Raw genomic sequence first — 26,340 nt, forward strand, 5'->3', positions numbered from 1 at the left:
ACTGAAGTCTTAACTTTATTTCAGTGTTACATGGCTTCAGAGAAGCTATTGTTTGCAGTGGTTCTTGACTGTTTTAGATATGTTGGATTTTAATGGGATTCTTGACATTGTTGCTAATCTGTAATTTTTAATGCATTGAGTACATTTATTCAATTATATTATGAAAATTTAAAACAGATTTGGACATCAACATTGCTAATTAAATGAAATTATAAAAATTTGAATTCTAAAGAGTCCAATGACATTTATGTAAAAATTAAATAAACATAACCCAAAATAGATCCTTTACGCACTTCTTTAGTTACAGGAACTTTTCCTATTATTAGAATTCTACTGAAGATTGCACAAAATCAGAAAAAAGTTCCTTGTTATACTATTTAAATTTAATAAGTATCAAGAGCCTCAAAGTCATAAATGTTATCAATTTGCACTATAAATTGACTCATTTATAGAGTCAAAGGTTGCACTTAATTTAGTAACAGTTGGGAACAATTGTCAATTGTTAGAAACTGATTTCTTTATCTGGTAATGTAGAACCAATGATAGTTTATGGCCTTTCCTTTAAATCTGCCTGTTCTTTAGCTACAATTTCTATCCAATATTTGTGTTTCTGAAAAAAAGTGATTGGTAGGGATGGTTGGAATTCATGGATCTGATAATGGTTTCCAAATTGCTAAATTTAGCACAAACCTAATATCTGAATTATTCTTTTCACATCAATATCAATCAGGCTGTTAGTTCTATAACTCCTGGCATTACATCTATTAAATTTCTTAAGTATTGGAATCATATTTCTAAGTTTCTAACCTTTTTGGATATAACTTGTATACAGGTGAAACTTGAAAAATTAGGATATTGTGCAAAAGTTCATTTATTCCAGTAATGCAACTTAAAAGGTGAAACTAATATATGAGGTAGACTCAATACATGCAAAGCAAGATAGTTCAAGCCGTGATTTCTCATAATTGTGATGATTATGGCTTACAGCTCATAAAAACCCCAAATCCACCATCTCAGAAAATTAGAATATTACATGCAATCAATAAAACAAGGATTGTACATAGAACAAAATCGGACCTCTGAAAAGTATAAGCATGCATATGTACTCAGTAATTGGTTTGAGCCCCTTTTGCAGCAATTACTGCCTCAATGTGGCGTGGCATGAAAGCTATCAGCCTGTGGCACTGCTGAGGTGTTATGGAAGACCAGGATGCTTTAATAGTGGCCTTCAGCTCTTCTGCATTATTTGGTCTCATGTCTCTCATCTTTCTCTTGGCAATGCCCCATAGATTCTCTATGGAGTTCAGATCAGGCAAGTTTGCTGGCCAATCAAGCACAATAATCCCACGGTCATTGAACCAGGTTTTGGTGCTTTTGGCAGTGTGGGCAGGTGCCAAGTCCTGCTGGAAAATGAAGTCAGCATCCCCATAAAGCTCTTCTGCGGAAGGAAGCAAACTCCAAAATCTCCTGGTAGACGGCTGCGTTGACCTTGGACTTAATGAAGCACAGTGGACCAACACCAGCAGATAACATGGCTCCCCAAATCATCACAGACTATGGAAAATTCACTCTGGACTTCAAGCACCTTGCAGTATGTGCCTTTCCATTCTTCTTCCATACTCTGGGTCCTTGGTTTCCAAATGAGATGCAAAAGTTGCTCTCATCAGAAAAGAGGAATTTGGACCACTGAGCCACAGCCCAAGTCTGTTTTTCTTTAGCCCAGGTAAGACACTTCTGACATTGTTTGTTGCTCAGGAGCGGCTTGACAAGAGTAATACGACATTTGAAGCCCATGTCCAGGATCTGTCTGTGTGGTGGCTCTTGATGCACTGACTCCAGCCTCAGTCCACTCCTTGTGAAAGTCCCCAACACTTTTGAATGGCCTTTTCCTGACCAGGCTGCAGTCATCCCTGCTGCTTGTGCATCTTTTTCTTCCACACTTTTCCCTTCCACATAACTTTCTATTAATGTGTTTTGAGACAGCACTTTGGGAACATCCAACTTCTTTTGCAATTACCTTTTGAAGCTTTCCCTTCTTATGGAGGTTGTCAATGATGGTTTTCTGCACAACTGTCAGGTCAGCAGTCTTTCCCATGATTGTGATTCCTACTGAACCAGACTGAGAGACCATTTAAAGGCCCAGGAACCTTTTGCAGGTGTTATGGCTTAATTAGCTGATTAGAGTGGAACACTTTGAGCCTAGAATATTGCACCTTTTCACAATATTCTAATTTTCTGAGATTGTGGATTTGGGGTTTTCATGAGCTGTAAGCCATAATCATCACAATTATGACACATCATGGCTTGAATTATCTTGCTTTGCATGTCATATATTAGTTTCATCTTTTAAGTTGTATTACTGAAATAAATGAACTTTTGCACGATATTCTAATTTTTCGAGTTTCACCTGTGTGTGTGCCCACAAGCCTATCAACCATGGGACCTAGCAATTCAAATTACTTTTAAGGAGTTTAGCTGAAGAAAATCCTCCCCAGGCTACCATATTATACAGTAACTGCTAAATTCAATATTGCAGGCATGATGATGATGATAGACTAGAATAATGGCGTTGGAAGGGTCGTTGGAGATCTTCCAGTCCAATCCCCTGCTTAGGCAGGAAACCCTACACCAGTTCAGACAAATGGTTATTCAATCTCTTAAAAACTTCCAGTGTTGGAGCATTCACAACTTCTGGAGGCAAGCTGTTCCACTAATTAATTGTTCTAACTGTCAAGAAATTTCTCCTCAGTTCTAAGTTGCTTCTCTCCTTGATTAGTTTCCACCCATTGCTTCTTGTTCTACCCTCAGGTGCCTTGGAGAATGCTTTGGCTCCCTCTTCTTTGTGGCAGCCCCTGAGATATTGGAACACCGCATTCATGTCCTTCTTTTCATTAAACTAGACATACCCAGTTCCTGTAACCATTCTTCATATGTTTTAGCCTCTAGTCCCCTAATCATCTTTGTTGCTCTTCTCTGCACTTTTTCTAGAGTCTCCACATCTTTTCTACATCATGGCAAGCAAAATTAGATGCAGTATTCCATATGTGGCTTTACCAAGGCATTATAAGGTGATGATGATGATTATCATTACAGTAAGGCTGCTGCTGCTTACCGATTGTCTCACTTAGTGATCATTTGAAGTTATGATCGTGAAAAATAAAAGCTTTGCAACCAATCTTTGCATTTACTACCAACAGTTGCCTCCCTCATGCTCATCATTGAGGTGCTTTCCACTTGGCATGCATTTACAACTCTGCAGAATCCCAGAGTTAAGTGATTACCACAACTTACTTGAGACAAACAGAGTTAATAAAGAACACAACAGTAAAAGCGTAAGTTGCAGTCATGTGATGGTTTATTTAACAACAAAATGGGAAATAAGATTATAAACCTGTCATGGTCATGTAATTTCTAGCCTAGCAACTGAGTTGACAGTCCCAATTCTGGTCACTAAATGGGGACTACTTATAAGCTTGGATTAGTTTCATTTCTCCATTACTCCACAGTTTTGGTTTACTTTATGGATTCAATTTTTTCTTCTTCAAATTGTTAGGCTGCTGAGCAATTCTGAAAAAAGATCTATTTTTTAGCCTCTTCCATATATGATTTCTTCCTCTTTTCCTATTTATCTGGCCTAGAGATATTGCTACTTGTTCTTCCCTTATGCTCATTCATATTTTTTTTACAAGAACCTCATTTCTACTCTGAATTCTTTGCTAATACCTTGTTCTCTGGCCCATGTCAAGAAGTTTCCCTTTTTTTAGTGGAAAAAGAGAAGGAAGTCTCTTTATTTCAGACGTTCTATACCTCATCTGGTTTCCTTCTTAACTTTCTTATGTCTTAGATTTTATGAGCCTAGCATAACAAAGTAGATTCATAGATCTGAAATGAGTCTTCTTAGTATAATTTAAATACAGATGAACCCAACTGTGTTTAAGCTACAATTGCAACATATAAGAGTTGTAGAAATAAAACCATGGTCAGTTATAGGACCCTAAACTGTGCTTCCAAAATAACATAAGCCACATTTCAATCAAGGATAATAATTGTTGGGCTTTAATGAAGTCTTTGTTCCCGTAAAGACAATTTTATCCACACAAATAAAGGCATAATTTTAATTTTCAAGTGTGCCCAAAACCACAAAATCAGATCAAGAGAGACTTCAGTTGGAAATGAACTTTTTTTGTACAGGTGTTTCCTGAGTAACCAGAAGGTGGCAGGCTTTCATTCCAAAACTATAGCTCCTACTTACCACCACTGGAAACATCAAAATTTTGATATCTCCTTGTTTTTATTTATTCATTCTTTCTTTTTGTTTTTCTATCTGTCTAAAAGCTCATTATTTGATAAATCACAAGTCCCCGTACCTTCCCATAAAGTCTTCTCCCTGTTCCTGGTGTGGTTAGTCTCCTAGCTCACAATAAAGGTAACCCTCACTTACTGATGGCAAATAATACCTCCTTTGTAACTCCTTTGCTAACTGGTATAGTTGTAAGGTGTGATGTCACATGTCTACTCTGACTTAAAATGGCAATTCTGGCAATCCCACTTGTCATTATTAGCTGTGCCTTTGTAGTGTCCTGTAGTCAAAATAATGTATTCTGTATAAACGAGTTTCATATTTCATTGTAATTGTCTATTCAAAGTCTATGTCTGTAGGCAACTGTATAGGAGATGGCCATGCTGAGCCAGAAGGAGAGTCAAACCACGGGTGAAATGCTACCGGTTCGGACCAGTTCACCTGAACAGGTAGTAAAAAATGCTACTTCTGATGATCAGCTATGATGTGTGATTTATATTAGCTAGAATCATCAGATTTCCTGCTTTCTAGCTAATCTAAATTGTGTGGCATAGCTGATCATTGGAAATACCATGGATTCCCTCCCTCCCCCCTGCTGTTCTACTTACCTTTGCAAGTGCATTTGGTAGCATGCTCCATCCATCTACCTGGACATTGCGCATGTGCAGAAGGTCCTGCACATGTGCGGAGGTGGCACACTCATGCTCACATTTGTGAACCAGTAGTGAAGGTAAGTTGATTTCACCCCTGGGTCAAACACATTATCAGTCATGAGTCCCGGTGTCGCACAAGAGATCTGAGACCAGCCCACACTTAATTATTTTCTGTTCTTTACTCCTGCTAATTTCTCTTGACCATTAGTAGTTCATATTCTTGTACAGAGTTTAAGTTTGCAATAACTTTTTACACTCCTTTGAACTACCTGATTCTCCTGATTTCCCTGGTGCTTGACATTTTGCAAATGCCATTGGTCTTCAATCTATTGAATAAATGGGGCCAAGCATTTATTTTGTAATCCTGTAGTATCAGTCTTCTGGCCACAGTATTCAAAATCCATTTATGTTGTCAAAATTGGTGTAATAATTCAAAAGAATTTTATCTTTGACAATTTTAGCTTTGGTTCTATAGTCAAATTTATACATGCCACTACTAACTCCTAAAACTTGTAAGTATAGGGCATTGCAGAAACATATGTATTAAACTCATTACACCTCCAACAAAGTGCCATTTTTGTGAGTCCTTTTCTGAACAAATGTAATAGAGTTCAATGAGCTGCAAACATTATTTCTTGTTGTAAAAATCATAATTTGAGGTCGGTCGGCCTTCTTGCCTTCTTACCTTCTACATTCTATACAAGATAAGACAGTTTCCCATTTCTAGGCAATATAGGAACGTCTAGTTCTTTATTCAACTCATTTCTTAACATCCGCATATCAAAATGGTTTAACCATAACAAGTATAAAAATTAATAGTTTTTTAGTTTTAAAGGATTTAATAAGTTGTTCTAGTATCTAAGGTATGTCAGAAGCTGAAAATGCTGCTAGTGAAAACAATGTTGCTAAGAAAGATAATTACAAATATTGCCTTTGGGTTATAACTTATAGATAATATTTGTATCCTGTGGATGATAATTTCCTCTTCACACAGAGTATGTTAAACATTCTACTTCATCATTTATCAGAAGACTTTACTGCACATTTGTATGTCTGTGTGGCCTGTTGACAACTCATCTCATAAAAGATTTTGATCAGAGGTGGTATTCAGCCGGTTCTCTCTGGTTCGGGTGAACCGGTAGCGGCAGCTGCAGGAGGCTCTGCCCACCCATTCCAACTAAAACGCAAGTACTGCGCATGCACAGAAGGCGGTATACATGTGCAGATGCGGTCCGTGTGAGTGAAATGAGCACTCACATGCGCTCACATTTGCAAACTGGTAGGGAAGGTAAGTGAATCCCACCACTGATCTTGATGCATTGATGGACTTTCTGAAGTGAGTTGTTAGAATATCTGCATAGAATATCAAGCCCAGTTTTCTTTAACCAGCTGTTCTGCCATATTACTTCCTGGCTTGGCATTTCGAAGGAGTGTTTCACTTGAAGTGAAAAATTTGCAGAGGCCTATATTGTTGGCTGGATGTTTATTAATGAAGTCCAGATATTTTGAGATCCTATTCTAATTGGCCATGGTGGAACTGAATAACAGCAAAGAGTGAATGCCATGACATCTATTCACCAAGAGCCACCTTTAAGGTGTCCCTCTACTCTTTCTCCCATCTCTAGGAATGCTCACCTAGTTAAGGAAAAATTAAGCAAAAGGAAATCGAACCCTTAGATTGAATAAAACTGGGTAACTGCACATTAGGACTTGATTTAACACCAGATCTTTGTGTTAAACATTTTAATGTTTTTGTTTTATTGTTTTAATATGATTTTATATGTTGTTTTAATTTTGGGGAGCCACCCAGAGTTTAGATAAATAAATAAATGAATAAAGAAAAGAAAAGCACATATAGACAACGGGAAATTCATAGAAAATTACAAAGCTGTTTTTTTTGTAAAGCCTCTGGTGGCCAAGCACAAGCTGCACTGAAGGATAAAATAGTCAGAAAGCAATTAGCCTATTAAGATCAGAGCGGAGCATTTGTTATATTGCAGCTTGTGCCTGTTTCATTTCTCCCTGCTGTAGGAAAAATGACTCCAAAAGGGTTGATGGCATTTATTAATAAATGTGCTATGTTCCACTTGTTTTTAATGGAAATGGAATATTCCAAATATTAAAAAATCAACTGCAATCTAACTTAGTCAATTTTTCTATCACTGTAAAGAGACAGTATTCTGCAGCAGTGGTGGGTTTCCATTTTTGTTTTGGAAGATTTTTTTTTTAAATGAACACAAACAGACAAAAACAAAAAAACACAAAACCATCTTCCATTACAAATTGTAGAAAGTATGACAGTTGGCTACAAAAACTTCCATGCATCCCTTCCACAGTCATCATCTATAATTCATATTGAATCACATATTTTTAAATCAAGTATGCAGTATTTATATACATTGCTTTCATCATATCTCAGCCTTCTTTGACTGTGTTTTTATATACTTTTATATGAAATATTCCAGTTCAAAGCAAACCACATAATGGCATTAACCTCTCCCAACATCCTACAATAAAATTGCATCTTTATAACGTGTTGTAAATAAAAAGTTGATTATGTTTAATTTCTAAACTTCCTTTCATAGTCTCCATTTGCAATTTATATAGAATTTTCTCTTAACACACCAATAGATATATATGCATTATTATCATTAGCAATCATTTATTTAACTATAACCATTATCACTTCATTTTATACATAATACTCTAAATTTAACTAAATTTTACTTAATTTTTATTATCAGCTTTCACTACATCAACCTGTGTCTTTCCAGTAATAGTGCAGACTTATGTCTCTTGCCATTTGTAGCATTAGCATTCTGATTAATTTGTTGGTAAGTCTTATATAGACTTCTCTTTGCAAGTTATTGTTCATTTCATTTCTTATATAAACTCAAAAACCCCCATTTGCTTCTTCAATCAGCTTATCTTTAGTTATCACTTGTGCTTCTGATAAAGTTTCTCTCCTTATTTCCATCAATTTTTCTCTCTTTTTTGCTTCTGTACTTTGAAGTCTGGAATAGAGTTCCAGTCCATCTAGCTCCTCTTTCCATATTCCACTCTTTTCATTTCTAGCCAGGCTCAGTTTACTATCAATATCAACAGTTTTCTTGTTTCTTTGATTATTTTTTCCCTCAATTTTTAGAACTCTGTCCTCCATTTTTTCCATTTGATAAACATCCTCAATTTTTCCATCAAATTTTACTGCGCTGCATTCTATATTCTCCAATCTCTTCTCATTTTTTTCTTACTGCTAAGATCTTTTGAATTCCAAACATAATCATTTGCAATGTTAAGGTTTCTTTTTCTTATTGTGCCATTTTCCAATTTATAAACACTGCCACTATAACATTCAAAGCTTTTTGTTAGATTTGAAGTGAGTTCATTTATAATCTTTCAAAGTCAAGGTCTCTCCTCTTTCCACTCCAGCTATTGAAAGAGCTTCCAAAGAGCATCTGTATAAACAACCCATGCTCTTCTTACTCCAAGTGGCAGTGTTACTTCCTTTCCTTCTATTGTTACAGTCCTCTTTGTATTCCTTTTAATATCTTCTTTATAATCAAAACTTACAGAGAAAAGGAAAAAAATATTCTTAAATGGAGAAAAAAACCATCCAGTCCAACATTGTAAAAATAAAAGAAAAAATTCTTAATCCATTGGTATAGAAAAAGAAATAAAAAGGAGAAGAAGAAAAACTAATCCATTCAGTTTAAAAAAGTAGGAAATATTTACAAAAGCTCCATCCATGAAAAAAGATTTTAAAAAACAAGGATAACACACTGTCTAACATAGCTTAATTTTGTAGCTTACTTTCTTCTGTTTTCAAATTTGATTTAACTTTGATTTTTTTCAGTAGTCTCTTGTCTAATAATAAAATTTCCTCACCAAATGGCACATTTTCTCTTTCAGCTTTCCTCCCATTCCGGAGCTGTCCCAACTTCAGCAGCTTCAGTGGCTGCACTTCTATCGCTGGCATGAAGAGGTTCCCTTGGATCAATCAGAGACTTTGTGATGTCCCTGAGATCAGCAGGATGTACTCTTCCCTGTCACCATCTCTGCAGGATGGTTTAGGTCCAAAAGGACCGTCCAGCGATAAAAGTATTGACTGCGATCCTGGAGCTCCAGGTTCGCACGTCGTGTCATCGTGATGCTAGTTCCTCCTGATTTCCATTTTTTTTACTACTGGCTTGCTCATGCACACATGTGTGGTCACAATACTTCTGCACATTCAAAAAGATTCTGTGCATGCGCAGAAGTGTCTAGGTAGGTGGGCAGAGCCTCCCACCGTTACCACTACCGGTTCACCCTATGTGTTCTCCTAATAGGGTTAGATTAGGTGTAATAGATATAAATGTTGAAGTAATCCATTGGTAACACTGAAACACTATTTCCAGGTTTATTAATCCATTATACTTTATTTGTCCTCATTCCTTCTGCATATCTAAAAAACAAATTACGATTCCTTTGTCTCAGCCTAATCATAAAAAAATATTACCACTTCTTTTCATTTTTCTTAGTTTAGGTTTTTCATTACAATGTAGAATATTTCACTTTAGGACTCCAGCTAGACAGCCTTATTCATTCCATTCCATTCCACCTTTCACACTGCAAGTGTAAAGGGTATTTTTTCTTTAGCCACTCAGTTTTTTTTTTTTTTTTTTTTTTGCAAAAGTTCCTTCAAGCCATTTGATGCCTTCCCTCCATATCTAAGATCTAGGTCTATCTAGTATGTCCATGCATTCAATGCCAAATGCTTTTATGCTATGACATAAAAGCTTTTCCCTTTTCCCATGAATAAAATGAAGCTAATAGTAACCTGTCTCAGAAATTACTAGTTAAGACAAATATACACACAGTGAGAATATAAAGTAAACTTAAGAATAGATAATAGTTCAATAACAGCAGATCAAATTGCTGCAAATGAATGAAAGTGACAATGGGGATTTATGCTATTCAAGCAGTGAAATTAGGACATATTTGTTCAAACAACAAACCAATGAATATCATGTACATACAATGCTCTGGCAGAGGAAGCTTATCCTAGGATGATTTGTGAACTGTTTGAAATGTGAGATCTGCCATGTTATTTTATTCTTTGAAGAATAATTATTAGATTTTTGTTTATATGTTTAAGTACAGAGGATCTACAACTCAGTCAGGGCATTATACTATAATGAATACAGCAAACACGTAGCCTTTTTAGTTTCTGCATTAGTTTTTATTTATCTTGACAGTGATGTCACCTTGAGTATATCACTTTATAATGGATCTGTGGATTATGGGTGTGGTTTTCACAAGGATGTTCTTTGATTGGCATTGATGTAGGAAGCTAAAGAATTTGAAATAATCCTTTTTTTATAGAATGAAATAATGACTCATGGGTGTGAAACCAATCACTGTTTTCTTTGGCTTCTCTGTACACATCAAATTGATCAAAGAGTTTTTCAAAAGAAAACTTGGTATATTTATGTATTTTATTGGGGGAAAATGTGTGTGAGCGTGTGCATGTGTGCATGCACGTGTGTAAGAGTAAGCTGAAGAAAATCCATATCAGCAAATTACAACTGATATATTATTACATATATTACATAAATAATTACAAGAGTCCTAGAGACATTTGATCTAGATATTCTGAATATTTGAAGGACCATCTTTTCCCAGTCACATCTTCCCAATCTGCCAGAGGAGGGAGGCAGGGAATGCTATGGGTCTCCACTCTTAAAAAGCTCCACCTAGCAGGATCCAAAAGAAGGGCTTTCTCCATAGTGGCTTCATCCCAGTGAAATATTATCCCCCACAAGGTAAAGTTGCTTCCCACCACTTTGACACAGTTTTGCAAGGCCCTGAGAACCTGGTTTTGTCAATGGACCTTGTGACCCCAGTGTGGGATGGAATCCATCAAATGGCTCATTTGATTGTTGTTGCCAGGAGGGTAGGGGTTATTGCTTTTTATTGGCTTTTTTATTGAGTTTTCATCCCTGTAAGCCATCTAGAGTAACTGAGAGAAGTTGGGCAGCCTAAATAAATAAATAAGTAAACAAACAAACAAACCAATAAGTTTAAAAAGAAATAAACTTGAGAAAGTAAGAAAGCAAACTTGGTATTAACATATAATAAATATTGTGTGGTGCTGTCTATTAAAATGATCTCTATGCTATGGATTGGCCATAATACTATTAGCCATGATGCAGTTCCCCTCTCAAAATTTGAATACATCTCCTGTTGCCTGAAGCTTGCTTTTTTCTCCAGTTCTGCTCTCTTTCTTTCTCAGTTCCTCTAGTTGCTTCTTGTCTTCTTTTCAACACTTTTTGTTAATATTTATGGGTGACCAGGCAATGTTAATTGTTTTTAATTTAGTATGTGTTAATTTCCCCTTAGGTATTTTAAATACCTATTTCTTTATGAACTCTCACACACGTTTTAAGCATTTTTCCCATTTCCTGTTGAGTATCTTTTCTCATTAGCTTTTCTGCTTATTATTTCCAATAATAAATTTATCAGAGATTTATTAAAATTCATTTTGAAAAGTATAAGATATGATTTTTTGGAAATATAGCTTTGATTATGTGCCATCAAATCAGTACTGACTCTTAGAAACCACACAATTTTTTCTAAAACTACTCCTGAATTATATGAACTCCCCCACCCCAAGTTCCTCTTACTTCTATTTTTTTGACTAAAGTGGGTTATGGATAAGTATTTAGATAAATATCAAGTCAAGCATAACATAATTTATTAAACCAGTCAGTATATAGCCAGTAAGTCAAATCAATATCTTAAGATTCCACCATACATAACATTTAATTAAAAAGGAAGAAGATTTCTACAGATAACATTTGCAAATTCTGCTTTTTGTAATTCAAATTTTCTTCTCTATCTAAACAACAACTCTGTTTATTAAATTCCAACATATTTATTGGCCTTTCTCATGCACATATCTCTTCTGCCCCCACAAATTAACCAGATTTGTAATATGCTGTTGAAATAAATGTATGATTCTCCAATTTATAGATTTTTTAAAATTCCGATATAATCATTCTACTTTGAAGTGTGTGTGTGTGTGTGTGTTTGGTTGTAGAATTAAATACCTTATATTGTAAGAAGAAGAGAGGGTCAAACAAAAAGCTTTTAAAGCTACATTTACAGAAAAAGATAGAATTGTGTTTTTAAAATAGTCCTTTTTTTCTTATTTAATTTTAAGATAGAATCCACAATCTAAGGCCCAGATATATAACACATATCTCTATTTAGCACCAAGGATTTAGGAATGCCAATTTTAAATTAAATGGCTGATTAAGCAATTCGATTGGAGCCAGTTTTGCGCTGCAACTTATTTTGATTAATAAATCTGAGTTTGAAGATTCAAACTTTCAATTAGTTTCACTAAATTTCCATTAAAATTAAGAGAACATAAATCATGAGTGATTTATTCCACTACCAATCAACCCATATTTTTACTCAGACAGGATTGGTCCATTTGTAGCTCATGGATTGTCTGCATCTCAGAAGCTGTTTTTGAATAGTGAGTGAATTCTTCCATTTTCCCTATGAAACCAGCCTTTGCTTTGGTGCATGTGTGTGTGTCTGTCTGTCTGTGTGTGTGTGTGTGTGTGTGTGTGTGTGTGTGTGTGTGTGTGTACAATGAATTTAGAGCAGTAAGAATACAGTAATAGTAAACTATTTCTTTGCTGGGAAGAAAAAGTCATGACTTCCCATTTGTCATAATTAATTTTTAAAATTAAGGAGTGCAGATGACTACAAGAGGGAGCAATGTGTGTGGAGTGACATGGATTGGATGTATGGCTAAGCGCTGTGTGTGACAGGGCTAGGCATGTTCAAGGGCACAACTGAAAGGGTTTACCCAATATCTGGGGCAGTTCCCTGGACCCAAACTTCTGCCTATCCCTTGTCACAAGGGAAACATTGAGGAAATCATTCAGTGAGTCAAATGGTTTTAACACAAGTGCCCAATTATGCAATCAATGAAGAAACAAAGAGCTTTCTGTTCTTTTAACTAAAGTAGAAAATAAGAAATTATGTTTAATAACATGATTGAAATCATTCCTTTAGAGCAGATTTCTCTTTCTAAATTAATCTTGTTTGCTCTCCTTTACCGTAGAAATTAGGAGAAGAGTGGATTGGAGAGGATAATTTTAAAGTTACAGCAAAGAATTTTCTTTTCCTTCAGGAAGACAATTTTTGAAATCATTTTTTCTTTCGTTATGTTTGTTACAAACATAACATGCCATTTATTTCATGGCTGACTCTACATCTTCTCTTCTCTCTCATCAACTTGGGAGGATACTATTTTTCCATCCACCATCTCTTCAATGACAGTTTTGATCCTTTTAGTTTTATTCTTTTCTGGAAATAAGGATAGGAAAATTAAGTCATTCAACAAGCAACAATATGATATCAGTGCTGGTATGAGTAATTTATTACAATTTTAAAAAACTTGTTAATTTCTGTTACTGTCACATCATATTATGACTGGAATATAATGGAAATGAAATCTGAGCCTCTGGAACAACAAGCTTCATGGCTAAATACAGATATAAATATAAACCTATTAAATTTATATAGAGCTTAAAGATCTTACTCGAGAATCAAAGGGAGCAAGGGCATCAGAGGGTCTTGATGTGATCAATTGCACACAGGGAAAACACTGCTTACTAGCCTTATTGATTGATTGACTGATTGATTGATTGGATTTATATTGCCGTCCATTCATCCTTGGCGACTCAAGGTGGCTTACAGAATATAATATTGATGAGCCAAAAGAGGGATCCTTGATGAAAAGAACATGGATTGTCAGGGCTTCCAGGAGTGTAATTGTCCCTAGTCTTGTTCAACCTTATTTAATCCAGTTCAACCCTTAGCTACAAATATTTTCTTCTATCTGCCCTTTTGTTTCCTCCCCAAATGTAGACAACTGGGGGGAAAAGAACAATAATCTCTTATGGCGTTCCTGGTCTATGGAAAAAAAAAAGTAGCATGAAGTCTAAAATAATATCATACTAAGAATAAAAATTAAGAAGCATCAATCTGTTTATGTGAGCAGCCAAATCATCTAAAACGTGGATGCATCAAAATGACATTAGATTATTCTTCACTTGATAAGAAATGGAGCACACATAGCTTCCAGGAGGCTATAGTATAAATATATGTGGAAGGAATGTTCTATAGCAGTGTTTCTCAACCTCAGTAACTTTAAAATATGTGTATGTCAGCTCCCAGAATTCCCCAGTTGGGATGCTGGCTGGGAAACTTGGGGGGGGGGAGTCCATACATTTTCAAGTTGCTAAGGTTGATAAACTCTATTCTAGAAGTAGGATACTCAGGCTGATATTTATCTAATTTATATAGCTTCCCATCTTGAAAACAAGTGTATATTAAAACTAATCTTGGTATATTTCTGCGGAAATCGGTGTCTGCAGTAAAATAGCTTTTCCAGTGAAATAGTACCTCCAATGGAAAAAAACCCACTAATGTGGTGAACCTTTCAATGGGGATTGAGAACATACCCTTACCTTTTTCAGCTTCTTTGCTTGTCTCTAAATCTGAAGCAGTCATTCTGTTTAAAAAAACAATGTATATTGTCAGTGTCCTGGTTTTGTTTTAAGGTAGCCTTTACAAACCTGGTGCTGTTCACAGCTCCCAGAATGTGTGAGCATTAAGGCATAGCTCAAGTGGGCATCAATTCAGCAAGGGCCATTTAAAGGAATTACATGTCATAGTGTTTGCTAAGTCCTAGTTCTTCATTTCCATTTGCCCAGGACAGTTTCTCAATCTTGGCAACTTGAAGATTTTACCCATTTTGTTTATAGAATCTTTTCCCTAGGTAATGGCTTTCTGCTAACTTTCCCAACTAAATTTATCTGGTCTGAATTATTTACCTCCAATTCTCCCCTTCCAGGAGTTTGCGATAAGTAGCAATCTCTTCTTCTAGCTTGACTTTAATGTCCAAGAGGGTGCTGTATTCCATAGTCTGTTGTTCCATGTCATGCCGCAGCTGCTTTAGTCGGGCCTTAACGTTTTCAATGGCCATTTGAATTTCAGCAAATTTATTTCTGTAAAGAGCTTCAGTTTCTGCCAATGCATTCTCTCGTTCATTTTTCTAGAGGAATATAACAGATGTATAGTTGGACAGGTACTGACACTAGCTAAAATTTGGCCTCCAGAGTCCAGACTGAAGGCTGTTGATTTCATTAGAATTTGCTTCTCCCTACCTGCTCAGCAACAGTTCATGGTCATGATAAATTTAGCAGTGCTATTAGTTTTGATAAAAGTTGTAAAAGTGTGGGACTCTACTTCTTTGATAAATACAAGAAGCATTACCCCAGTCTCATGGGCTTTTAAAAATCTTACTAAAATAGTATATAGCTAAACATGGTTGAATTTATTTATTTGTTTATTTATTTATTTATATTTCATACTTCTTTATTGCCTATCTTCCGATCATTATCACATATTATTTAGTATACAATCCTGGTTTCTCTGAAACTATTACTGAATAATAACAGTTTCAACTTGCTATTTTACCAACTAATTTCAAATGAAGTCAACATTGGTAAATATACCATTGTAGGAAACTTTAGCAATTAGTGGTTGGCCCTACCTTATTACATAATGAATCAAATACATTTTTAATACAAAGAGCACATAATTTATGGACTTTCCAATGATTTTATGCTTTCCAAAAATTGCTACTGTGTAAATATAAAAATTATAATTAAATAGCTGCCGAGAATTTTAAGATTACACATTGCATTAAATACAGAAGTAATCACCAACAAATCAGCAACCTTATGTACTTTAATAATCCGACTTTACCCAGTTCAGTTGAGATCGTAGTTCAATATCCAGACTTTGGAGTACACTCTTCCGGTCTGTAATCTCACTTCTGTGTGTTTCAAGTTCCTGGGTAGTTGTGGTGACTTCCACATTCAATTGGTCAATCTGAAATGCAATTTAAAAAAAATACAGTGAATACAAGGCAAATAATACTGTAATACAGGGAACAGGTTTAAGAGGATTAATTAGAGATCTAAAATATTTCACTTGATATAGAAAGATGGTTCTGATACATCCTAAGTGTATCTTGTTAATATCTGCACAGTTAAGGGGATACAAAAGTAATAAATACTGCAGTTGCTAACTATTACTTGAGGAGCCACGGTGGTACAGTAGTTAGAATTCAGTACTGTAGGCTACTTCTGCTGGCTGCCAGCTGCCTGTAATTTGGCAAATCAAATCCCACTAGCTCAAGGTTGACTCAGCCTTCCATCCTTCCAAGGTGGGTAAAATGAGGACCCAGATTGTTGTGGGCAATAGGCTGACTCTGTAAACCTCTTAGAGATGGCTGTAAAAGCACTGTGAAGTGGTATATAAGTGCTATTGCTATTATAAGGACTGAAAAGGGCTATTTTAGAATTAGATCAGGTTGGTTTATATCAGAATTCACAAAACTCAGTATTTCAAATGCCTTTACTTCCGACGTCCTCATTCTAATCTCATTCTAAAACAAATCTATGGATACAAACAAATACTGTGACCACAGGGATACTTCTCCTCTTCCACCCATTCCTTATATCTGAAGAAAAAGTATGTATAAATTAAAAAAAGTGTTTGAATTTCAAATGTGTTGGTCCAAATAAAGAAGCTGGCCTGCATTTTTCTATGTGGGGCCAATGTGCTTAATAAAGCTTCAGGGAAATTTAGCTTGAATTTCCAGTTTGTGAACAATTAATGGCTTGTTTTACAGATGAGTTCCAGGAAGAAACACAAACAAAACCTTAATAAAGTTTCTGTAGTTTTCAAAGTATTAAATATAATAACAAGCATCACCAGTTTATCAAACCGATCCTTAGCTTCTTGGCGGTTCTTTTCAGCCATGACTTCATATTGTTGACGCATTTTTTCCATCACTTGGCCCAGATCAATGCTTGGAGCAGCATCTAGCTCCACAGAAACATGCCCCCTCAGCCGTCCGCGTAATTCTGCTATTTCCTATAATTGTTAACAAAAAGTATTAATTAAATCTATGATCAATTCAGAAAAATGTATTCTTATCAGTTCCTATATTCCATTAAAGTATTTTGAGCTATAAATTTGGCCTATTAGCCAAGTAGCTAACCAGCGGTCACATAGAATTATCATGGGATTGAAACAGATCTTAGATTCTTTCTAATTCTCAATAGCCAATTTAGAAGAAAATATGAAGAATTAGAGGTAATGTAATTGAAATACAGATCTAAAGCAAATTTCAGAACCTGTTAATTTCCAGGAACTTTAACGTCTCCAACATGGGTCATTGCTCATGCTAGCTGGAAAAGATGAAAGTTGAAATCATCTCAGAAACACAAGGAAGTTGACCCCTGTTATAAAGTATCCTAGTTTATAGGCAGTCCTTTCAATCCTGTATATGCTTTATTGAAGAGATATCCAGTCCAGAATAAAGAACCATGAAAAGAATCATGAAGCAAGGCTTTGAAATCTAGAGTTAGTCCATGAGTCCATGAACATCTAGCTGAGGAAAGTCAAAGGTCACTTACTGTAGACTATATGGCCTAGTGAATCTCACTAGTCAGTAACCCATTATTGGGAGTCAATATAAGTTCTGATGGCTAAGATACTGTTGTTTTTTCCAATATATTTTTTCTGTCTGTGGCCTATAAAAAGCTATCAGTTCTATAACCCTTCTTCATTCACTAGGTCATATAGTCTAATTGACTTCTTCATTCGCTGGACTTTATAGCTTAATATATTAAACTAATGCGGGCTGCAAAAGTGCAGACAATAAGTAGCTCATAGAAAAGAATCAGAGTATTAATATCGTTCTGTTGTCATCTTGATTTAGTTGTCTGAATTTCTGCAGTCAAATCTGAAAGTCCTCATGCATGGATCGATGTTCTATGGTGATTCTGACTAACATAGTTCTCTGTCTCTCTCTCTCTCTCTGTGTGTTTTCCTGGCTTAGTTCTACCATGTGTGTTAAAATGAAGGCATCTTTAGCTTCTATAGATCAACAACTAGAATAACAAACCTTAGGAGGAACAATCAAACTCTTTGATTCAATTGGTGATGTGTCCTTACCTCCTCATGTGTTTTCTTGAGATAAGCCAAATCTTCTTTCAGATTCTCAATATTGTGCTCCAAATCAGTCTTAACTAGTGTGAGCTCATCAAATAGTCCCTGTAACCCTGAGATGTCATTTTCCACACACATTCGCAGGTTCAACTCAGTTTCATATCTATTAATTTTTTTAGAAAAAATGTATAACAAGTCAGGATTGTTGCAAAATAATCAATTTCTCCACCAGTTCCATCTTATTTTTACATATGGCTAGCTTCTTAATAATAATTTTGGTTTCAAATTCTGCTTTCTGATGTCTTGTAATCATTTTGTAAGTATTAAGGCATCACAAAATACATTGTTGGAATTGTTACTAAGTTTTGGTCATGGGCTTCAGCAGCAACAGCAGTCAATAGCATTAAAATGGAGGGTGTGACTGGGTGGTTAAATCCCTGTTTCTTTTAACAGCAATCACGTACTCACAACTGTCATATTGATGTTGTTGATCAACCTTCTCTACATTCTATTTATGGTGTAATTAATCTGTTGCAAGATAGCTTTATCTCGATGTGAATTCAGTTTTGAATGCTTTGTAGGTTCTTTCCCAAAGCTATTTTGAGCAGGATACAAAAAAGCAAAGCCCAACCCAACCACCCTTAAGTATATATATTAATCTTGGACTACTCCCTTGAAAATATCTAGATGTAGTCTGCTGAAAGGCAGCATTGGTCAAACCTGTTGTAATGTGTTTTCTTTAGATTATTCTTTAAGCACAGCGACTCTTCAGTTCATTTCAGATACATTTTTTAAAATATTTGTTGTCTTATATCTTATAAATATTACCAGCTATCAAGACATCATATATTGATTATATTGCTACTGTGACTGAAAAGTGGTTTCAACAGATGGCTTGACCTGTAAGTGTAGCCATCTGTCAAAACCCTTCTCTACCCATGCCCCACTTAGTTACTGGGGTTTGTGAAAAATTGGGAAAGCCTGACTCTTTCAAACCTGCTATTTTCTGGACTCTATGGACCAGTTGAGCTCAGGCTGTTAGTAGAAGCTTGCTGGCCTGCTGAGGATCTGGGGGAAGAGCTGCCTCATAAAGTAGGAGAAGTAGTTCTCTCTAAAATGTTGATTGCTTTCTATAGGGTTTTTATTTTATTTTAGAATACATACTTTACTCTGAAATCATCAGCAGCCAACTTGGAATTGTCAATTTGCAATACGATCCTGGTGTTATCTACTCGGGCTTTGGTAATCTGAGAAACAATAAAATATAACAAAAAAGCAACACATTATTCTTTTGGTTTGAGTCCTTAGAATAATTAACTAGAAGTTAAATACTATTAAAAAAAACCACTTTTTCAACTGGATTTCAAGTTTTATCTAAAAGGCAGCAGCATCCTTTACAGTTTGAGTATTTGGACATTCACATGTGGAAGTGTCCTTAAATATCATTCTCTTGCAGATGAACTATTATTTGACTGCTAATTCCATATACATTGGTGATGGAACATATTTTCCACTGCACTTGCTTAAGAGACACAAAGCTAGCACTATTTGTTGCTGGTGGTAAATGCTAAATAGTACTTGAATGTAGGACAGGCCCTGAGAACAGGCCCAGAATCTGAAATGAAAGCTTGTCCAGCATTTGTGTGATGTCATCTATCTCATTCTCATCTTTCAGTGGTCCTAAAGCCCAATATAATATCATATGTATGTATGTATGTATGTATGTATGTATGTATGTATGTATGTATGTATGTATGTAAAATAAAAGTCATCATTGAAACAGAACTTTTGGTAGTACCCACATATTTTACAGTCAATGAAAAATATTTCTTAAATTGTGTTGCAATTGGGATTCCCTTCTATATACAATCCATTCCATTGTGATTAAAAGTCTAATGTGTACATTGTACCTTTGTTGTAACCCAGGAATTGGGGAATTTCTAATAGTATGTAGCACTTGTTATTCCCTCCCTACCTAGCCATCCTTATGTTAGTAAAATGTCATGAACCATTTCTGGGAATAAAACATCCATCCATCAGTTGCAAGCATAAGTATTTGTGTACTGTTAACTCTCAAAGCAGTTTGTTATCCATATTATAAAATATTTATATAAAGGAGAAGAATCTAACAAAAAGATAAAAAGTCTAAGGATGGGATTTCCTAGCTTAGACATCAACTTTACCTGTCCTGTTTTCTGGCAATAAATCTTTCCTATAGCTTTTAAAAAACTGTTTACTGAACCAATATGTCTATTTTACTAATTCTTTCTCATTTCAAACATCTCTTGATCTAGATGACTAAACTGCAGATTTAAAACAAAATTTGACTTTCCACATCTTCACAGGAAATCCTTTCTGAAAGAAGTGCAGGAGTCCCAGTGGTGGAATTCAGCCAGTTCGCACCTATTCGGGAGAAACTATTGGTAATTTTCTAAGCAGTTCAGAGAACTGGTTGTTGGAAGAAATCTCCTTTTGTTTTTTTGCACTTTACAGGGCTAATCCTATAAGGAAGGCAGGAAGGAAACATTCTGGTATTGTTTCTAGCCTAATCTTTATTGCCCTGCTTACAGAAACTGCCTCCCTGGTGAACCCTTATTATACTGTAACAGCTAAAGTGAAGCCCGCATCAACGTGAGTGATGTTGAGTTGGCCATGCCCACCCAGTAACATGTCCACCAAGCCCCACCTACTCTGCTGATCATTAGGGCAGAGAATCGGTTGTTAAATTATTTGAATCCCACCACTGAGGAGTGCATATGCTAAAGATTGAATCAGATTTTTATTTCAGTTAGTTTTTCCAAAAACTAGATGTAATAGATCACTACATACAGTGGTACAGTGATACACTACAGACACCCTGGCCAACAGATCTCAGTGGAAGATCATACAATAAAGGAAATTGAATGGTGTATTAAATGTGGTTGTCAGACATTCAGCAAGCTAAGTGTAATTTTCAAAAACAATCTTCTCCTATGCCTGAAGAGAAAAGCTTTCTATTAGTGTGCTGCCTGATGGGCATTAACATCACAATTGATACAAAATTTATAAGTGGCGCAAAGAGCCAAGGAAAGATGCATGGCATTATAAGGTAAAATAGAAAAACCTGCACATGGATTAGAGAATAAAAAAAGTACAATATCATCAAGAGAGTAAAGGAATTGAAATGGAAATGGGCTGGTCACATAGCAAGAAGAATCAATGGCGGGTGGACCAAGGCAGTCTTAATAAGAAGCATCCATGAAAGAGACCTAAAACAAGTTGGATCAATGATATCAGCAAGTACTGCAGGAACATTTGGCAAAATAAAGCTCAGGACCATATTGCTTGGAAACATGTGGAAGAGGCCTTCATCCTGCAGTGTATAGACAATGGCTAAAATGATTATGATGATTTGAATATAATATTATGAAAGAGATTAGAATAGCTGCAGAATGGTTACAAGAGAGGTGTGATGAATTAATTAAAAACCTCACACATAAGGCATTTCTGATCAACCTTTGGACTTTCAAAACAATTGTCATGTGAAAAAAAAAGAGAGGAACAAGTGTCATAGGAGTACTATAATAATAAAACAATTATGGTAGGCAATAACATATATAGTATTTGCTCTGAAATTAAATATGCAGGATTAGACAAGGAACTGTATGAGTTTTTGGAATTATGCATAGGTTTCCAACATTTCTCACTATGGATGTTGATTTAGGTATATGGCCACATATATTTAGAAATATTGAAGTAGTGAAATAAAAATCGCTTCCTCACAGTATTTAAAGTAGTGGTATAATAATGCCATCCTTGATCAAGGAAGTTTTTCTTGTTCTGTAACATAGTGAGTATTGGCAAACACTTCCCAAAAATGTCATTTAACAGGAATTATGAAATGTGGCTTTTCCATGGCAGCCCCTGCCTTGTCAAACATCTTGCTCCCTAAAGTTTAGCAGACCTCCAATCTTTTAGCCCGTATTTTGCAGAGGGGGATAGCCTTTGCTCATCTCCCAAAGCTGCCGCCATTGCAGCTGCGATGGGCATAGGGGAAGCCTGGCAAGCTGGGTGCCCAAAAACCCCTGTGCACAGGGCACTCAGCTGTCTCCAGCTGTGCCCGAGCTGGAGGAGGCAGTGGTTGCCAAGCCTCAGGGCATGCGAAATGGCTACGTGTCAAGGTTGATAGATAGCAACCAAGAATAGAATGGTTGCCAACCTGGTGAATACTCTCACCCCCCTCTCAATAGTTCACCATCTTGGAAAGACTGTGAGATGGCCATAACGCCAGATATTTGGAAAATGAAAAGTGTGATACTTGCCAGACCTAGGTTAGCCCCCTAGGGCGGATGTCGGCAACCTGCAGCTGGACTTGGCAGTGGTATAGGGAAAATTGTAAAAGGGATGTGTGGCCCAACAAAAGGGAATAAAAAGCAGACAAAATATGTTTTGGAGGTTGTCAGTGGCATAAGGAAAATTGAAGTAAAAGCACAATGACTATATATGTATACTTTTTTGTTCTTTTTTTCAGATGAAACTACAATCAGGAAAATACTTGAATGCACAGAAATGGATAAAATGACAATAGAACTAAAGAGAAAGAGAAGACTTCTATAAAGTATGGAATAAAATGTACAAGTGGCTAGAAAACAGAAGCCAAGACAGAAAATAGAAAATAGAGAATACAAATATATGGAGATATAAATAATGAATACTATTGTAAGTGTTAATACTATGTTTGTTACATTATAGGACAAGGTTATAGTGAGAGGAAGGCAATGCAGAAGGGAGAATTATAAAAGCTAAGAAAGCCGATATACAATGCTGTAAAATTATTGTATATTGTTATGTATGTTCTGTGTTTTGTTTTGCCTTATTATGTTTTTTTCTTTGCTGTCTTTCCTATTATTTTTAAAGATCAAAACATTTAATAAAAATTATTCATAAAAAAATGAAAGGGGATTATAAATACCATAAACATAAAATGGAGCTTGCTCAGAAGCTGAAATACACCAAGTAAATGAGATGAAGAGTGTGAAGTAGAGGAGAGAGGCAAGGGAAGAAGAGAGGGATAGGAGAGAGGGTGGGGGAAAGAGGAGAAAAGAAAGGAGGAGTGGAAAGGGGAGGGAGGAGAAGAAGAGAGGAAGGGGAAGAAGAGAAGAGAAGGATGACAGAGAAAAGAAAGGAGGTAGGGAGGGGGAGGAGAGAGGGAGAAGAAAGTGATGGTTAAGGTACAAATATGGTGTATGGAGAGCAGAAGAGCCAATAATTGTTTTTGGGAGTTGATGGTAAGATGAATTGATGTAAACATTTAATAATACAATACGATGTTGGCTATGTAATAGTATAAATGTGATTATATGTTATGAAAATAAAAAAACACGTATAATCAGAAAAAAGAAAGATGAGAGGGAGATAGGAAGGGAAGGAGGGAGAGGGAGAAAGAGAGAGATAGACAGAGAGAGAGGGAGGGAGGGAGGGAGGGAGAGAGGGAGAGAGAGAGAGAGACCTGTTTCCCATAGAAAAGAAAACACAAATCCTAGGTAGGCACAACTGGGGGGAGGTCATGTCCCTGGGTGGGAGGGAGTGACATCAAGTTGGCCATGCCCAAACAGGTTTTGTGGCTCCTGGTGTTTTGTTTTCTGTGGGAAATGGGTCCAAAAGGCTCTTTGAGTGTTTAATATTGCAGACCCCTGCCCTAGAATGACTAGATATACAACAAAAAGAGCTGAGGTGGCGCAGTGGTTAGGGTGCAGTACTGCAAGCCCCTTCAGCTGACTGCAGTTCAGCAGTTCGGCTGTTCAAATCTCACCTGCTTAAGGTTGACTCAGCCTTCCATTCTTCCGAGGTGGGTGAAATGAGGACCCAGACTGTGCGGACAATTTGCTGACTCAATTTGCTAAAAATCTGTAAACCGCTTAGAGAGGGCTGAAAGCCCTATGAAGCGGCATATAAGTCAAATAAATAAATAAACAAACAAACAAACAAACAATACAATGTCAGAGCCTCTATCCATCTTTTTTTCTTTTTACTGCACAATTGGTAGGCATCTGACAGCCCTACAATATTCAATTAGAGAAAGGCACTTATAATGCCTTCATAAACATTATGTCATATTATTGTTAGAAGACAATGATTAGATTAATGACATAACCATGACATATCCTCCATCAGACTGCAACGTAACTTGCCTTTAGAAACAATACATTCTCTACTCTTAACTGCCTCATGCAGTAAACTCTTCAGAAATGAAAGAGAATCTTACCTCATCTTGAAGTTCTTGGATTACTTTAAAGAAGTCATTATAGTCTTGCTTAGCAATAGGGGAACTCTTTTGATGCCATTCCCGGATCCTTCTTTCAAACTCAGAGTTCGAACTTTCTAAGGTGTGTACCTTTTCCAGGTACGCAGCCAAACGTTCATTCAGATTCTGCATGGTAGTTTTTTCATTGAATGTAAGCAGCAGTTCATTTATGGAACTGCTGCGTTGCAACTTACTGCCAAAGGTATTGCCATAGTTACTGCCATATGAAATTCGGGTGCCGGAGCCCCCTGCTCCTCCATAGACACTGGGGGGTCCCCATGACTGTTTGAAAAAGGCTGGCATTCCATGGGAGTCTTTAGGGATATGTGTTCCACTTTTTGTATAAAAGGATACGTTTTGGAAATTGCCAGGTCGAGCCATTGGTAGTGTGTATATATATATGTGTCTAAGGAACAAAATATATCCGGCACTCTTGCAGGAGAAAATGCTGCCTAGGACAGTTTTGGACCTTTTTATTTGTGTGTAAAAAGGAGAGTTGACACGGCTGAACTCCGCCTTTTTTGATAACAGTTATGGGCACTATTACTATTTTATTCCATCCTATGGCTTGGCAATAAAAGAAGCATTTAATCAGCCTTTGTGCTTCAAAGTCCAAAGTCCAGAAAAAAAAACCAATATTTCTTTGTGATTATTTCACTATACAGTATTGTCCCTTTAGACTTCAACCATAATTTGTATAATGAGGCCTCTCCCTCAGGACAAACTAAGGAAAATGTCAATAGGAAGGCTAAAGTTTATACTCATATCTCTATTTAAATAAGGTTTGCCTTGAATTTTTTGCTTAATTCCAATCTTAATTTTCACATAACCTCCCTAGGAATAAGATCTTCTGAATCTTCTGAAGTAATGAATCCATCTTAGTGGATGTAAAATAATAGGCAGTAAGTAGAAGTAAGGTAAGTTGGGCAAAATACAATTTCATGAGGATGCAAATTTGTGGATTATTGAACAATTAATCCATATTGGTACAGTATTACCAATCTTAAACACATAAGATTTTGTGTTCATATTTACTGTATATAGGAAAAATGAACAAAATGAGTTAATATGGTAACTAATATAAATTTCTCCCAGATCCTAGAAAACATTTTAAAAACATTGCTTTTAGAACATTTTTGGTTGGAACATTTCTGTTTACAAAATAATTCCATTTCACAAAATCATAGGTAAATGGGGAAGGTGGAAGAGAACCCTGAAATATCACTAAACTTAAATCTTAGCCAGTAGAGGAATTGTGGTCTACATCTTCCACAAAGTCCTTTTTCTCTGGCCCTCCTCCTTATCAACCTTTCTGCTAAAATGTGATTTAAAAAAAATCATCCAGATGCCAAAGTAGAAAAAGAAAAAAGAAAATGCCAGATCCATTTCTTGAACGATCTTAAGCTACTTCTGAACTATGTTCAGTTTAGTTTAAACCCTAACCATCTCCCTTGGTGAGATCTGCCCCTCTCTCCTATCCTTTCATAAGAGCCCCAAAACCTGGCTCTGCCGAGTGGCCTGAGGAATACCACACTAGGAGTGAATATTAGACTAATATCTGACTCCCATCCCCCCCCACTTGTGCATCCTTCTGCATGTGCAGAAACAAAAAACAAGATGGCGGTGCCTACGGCAGCACCAAGAGAACTGGTTCGGGGGCATGGCAGGTCGAGTAACTATCTACTCGGCCAAACCGGTCTGAACTGATAGGAACCCACCTTTAATCCTGCTTCCTCCCCACCCATTTTTAAAATTCACATTGTACTTTTATTATTTATTTTAACTGTTTTCATTGTTTTACTATTGTTATGTTTATTTTTCATAATTCTACATTGTAAATAGTTGTAAGCTGCCCAGACAAGGCCCAAAGTAAGATAGACAGTGAATACATTTAATAACAAATGAAACCAATAAATAAAAAATCTTCAATGTTAAATTAGGTTTATATCCATAATAGTTTTTCCATTCTCCATAACATTAGTCCCTGCTTGCTGCAACATCTACAGTGTTCCATA

At 36.1% G+C, this 26,340-nt stretch overlaps 1 protein-coding gene across 1 annotated transcript; it reads right to left on the bottom strand.

Moving 5' to 3' along the window:
- Window positions 1-14,845: 14,845 nt before the first annotated feature.
- Window positions 14,846-24,457, bottom strand: LOC116522205 (keratin, type I cytoskeletal 42-like). The gene is made up of 6 exons (XM_032236980.1): window positions 24,287-24,457; window positions 19,207-19,289; window positions 18,049-18,205; window positions 16,801-16,962; window positions 15,787-15,912; window positions 14,846-15,070 (listed from the first exon to the last, which is right to left on the bottom strand). The coding sequence occupies exons 1-6, from the start codon at window positions 24,455-24,457 to the stop codon at window positions 14,846-14,848; spliced, it is 924 nt and encodes a 307-aa protein (XP_032092871.1).
- Window positions 24,458-26,340: the final 1,883 nt, after the last annotated feature.

The sequence above is a fragment of the Thamnophis elegans genome, chromosome Z (genome assembly GCF_009769535.1).
Source record: "Thamnophis elegans isolate rThaEle1 chromosome Z, rThaEle1.pri, whole genome shotgun sequence".
Classification (NCBI taxonomy): domain Eukaryota; kingdom Metazoa; phylum Chordata; class Lepidosauria; order Squamata; family Colubridae; genus Thamnophis; species Thamnophis elegans.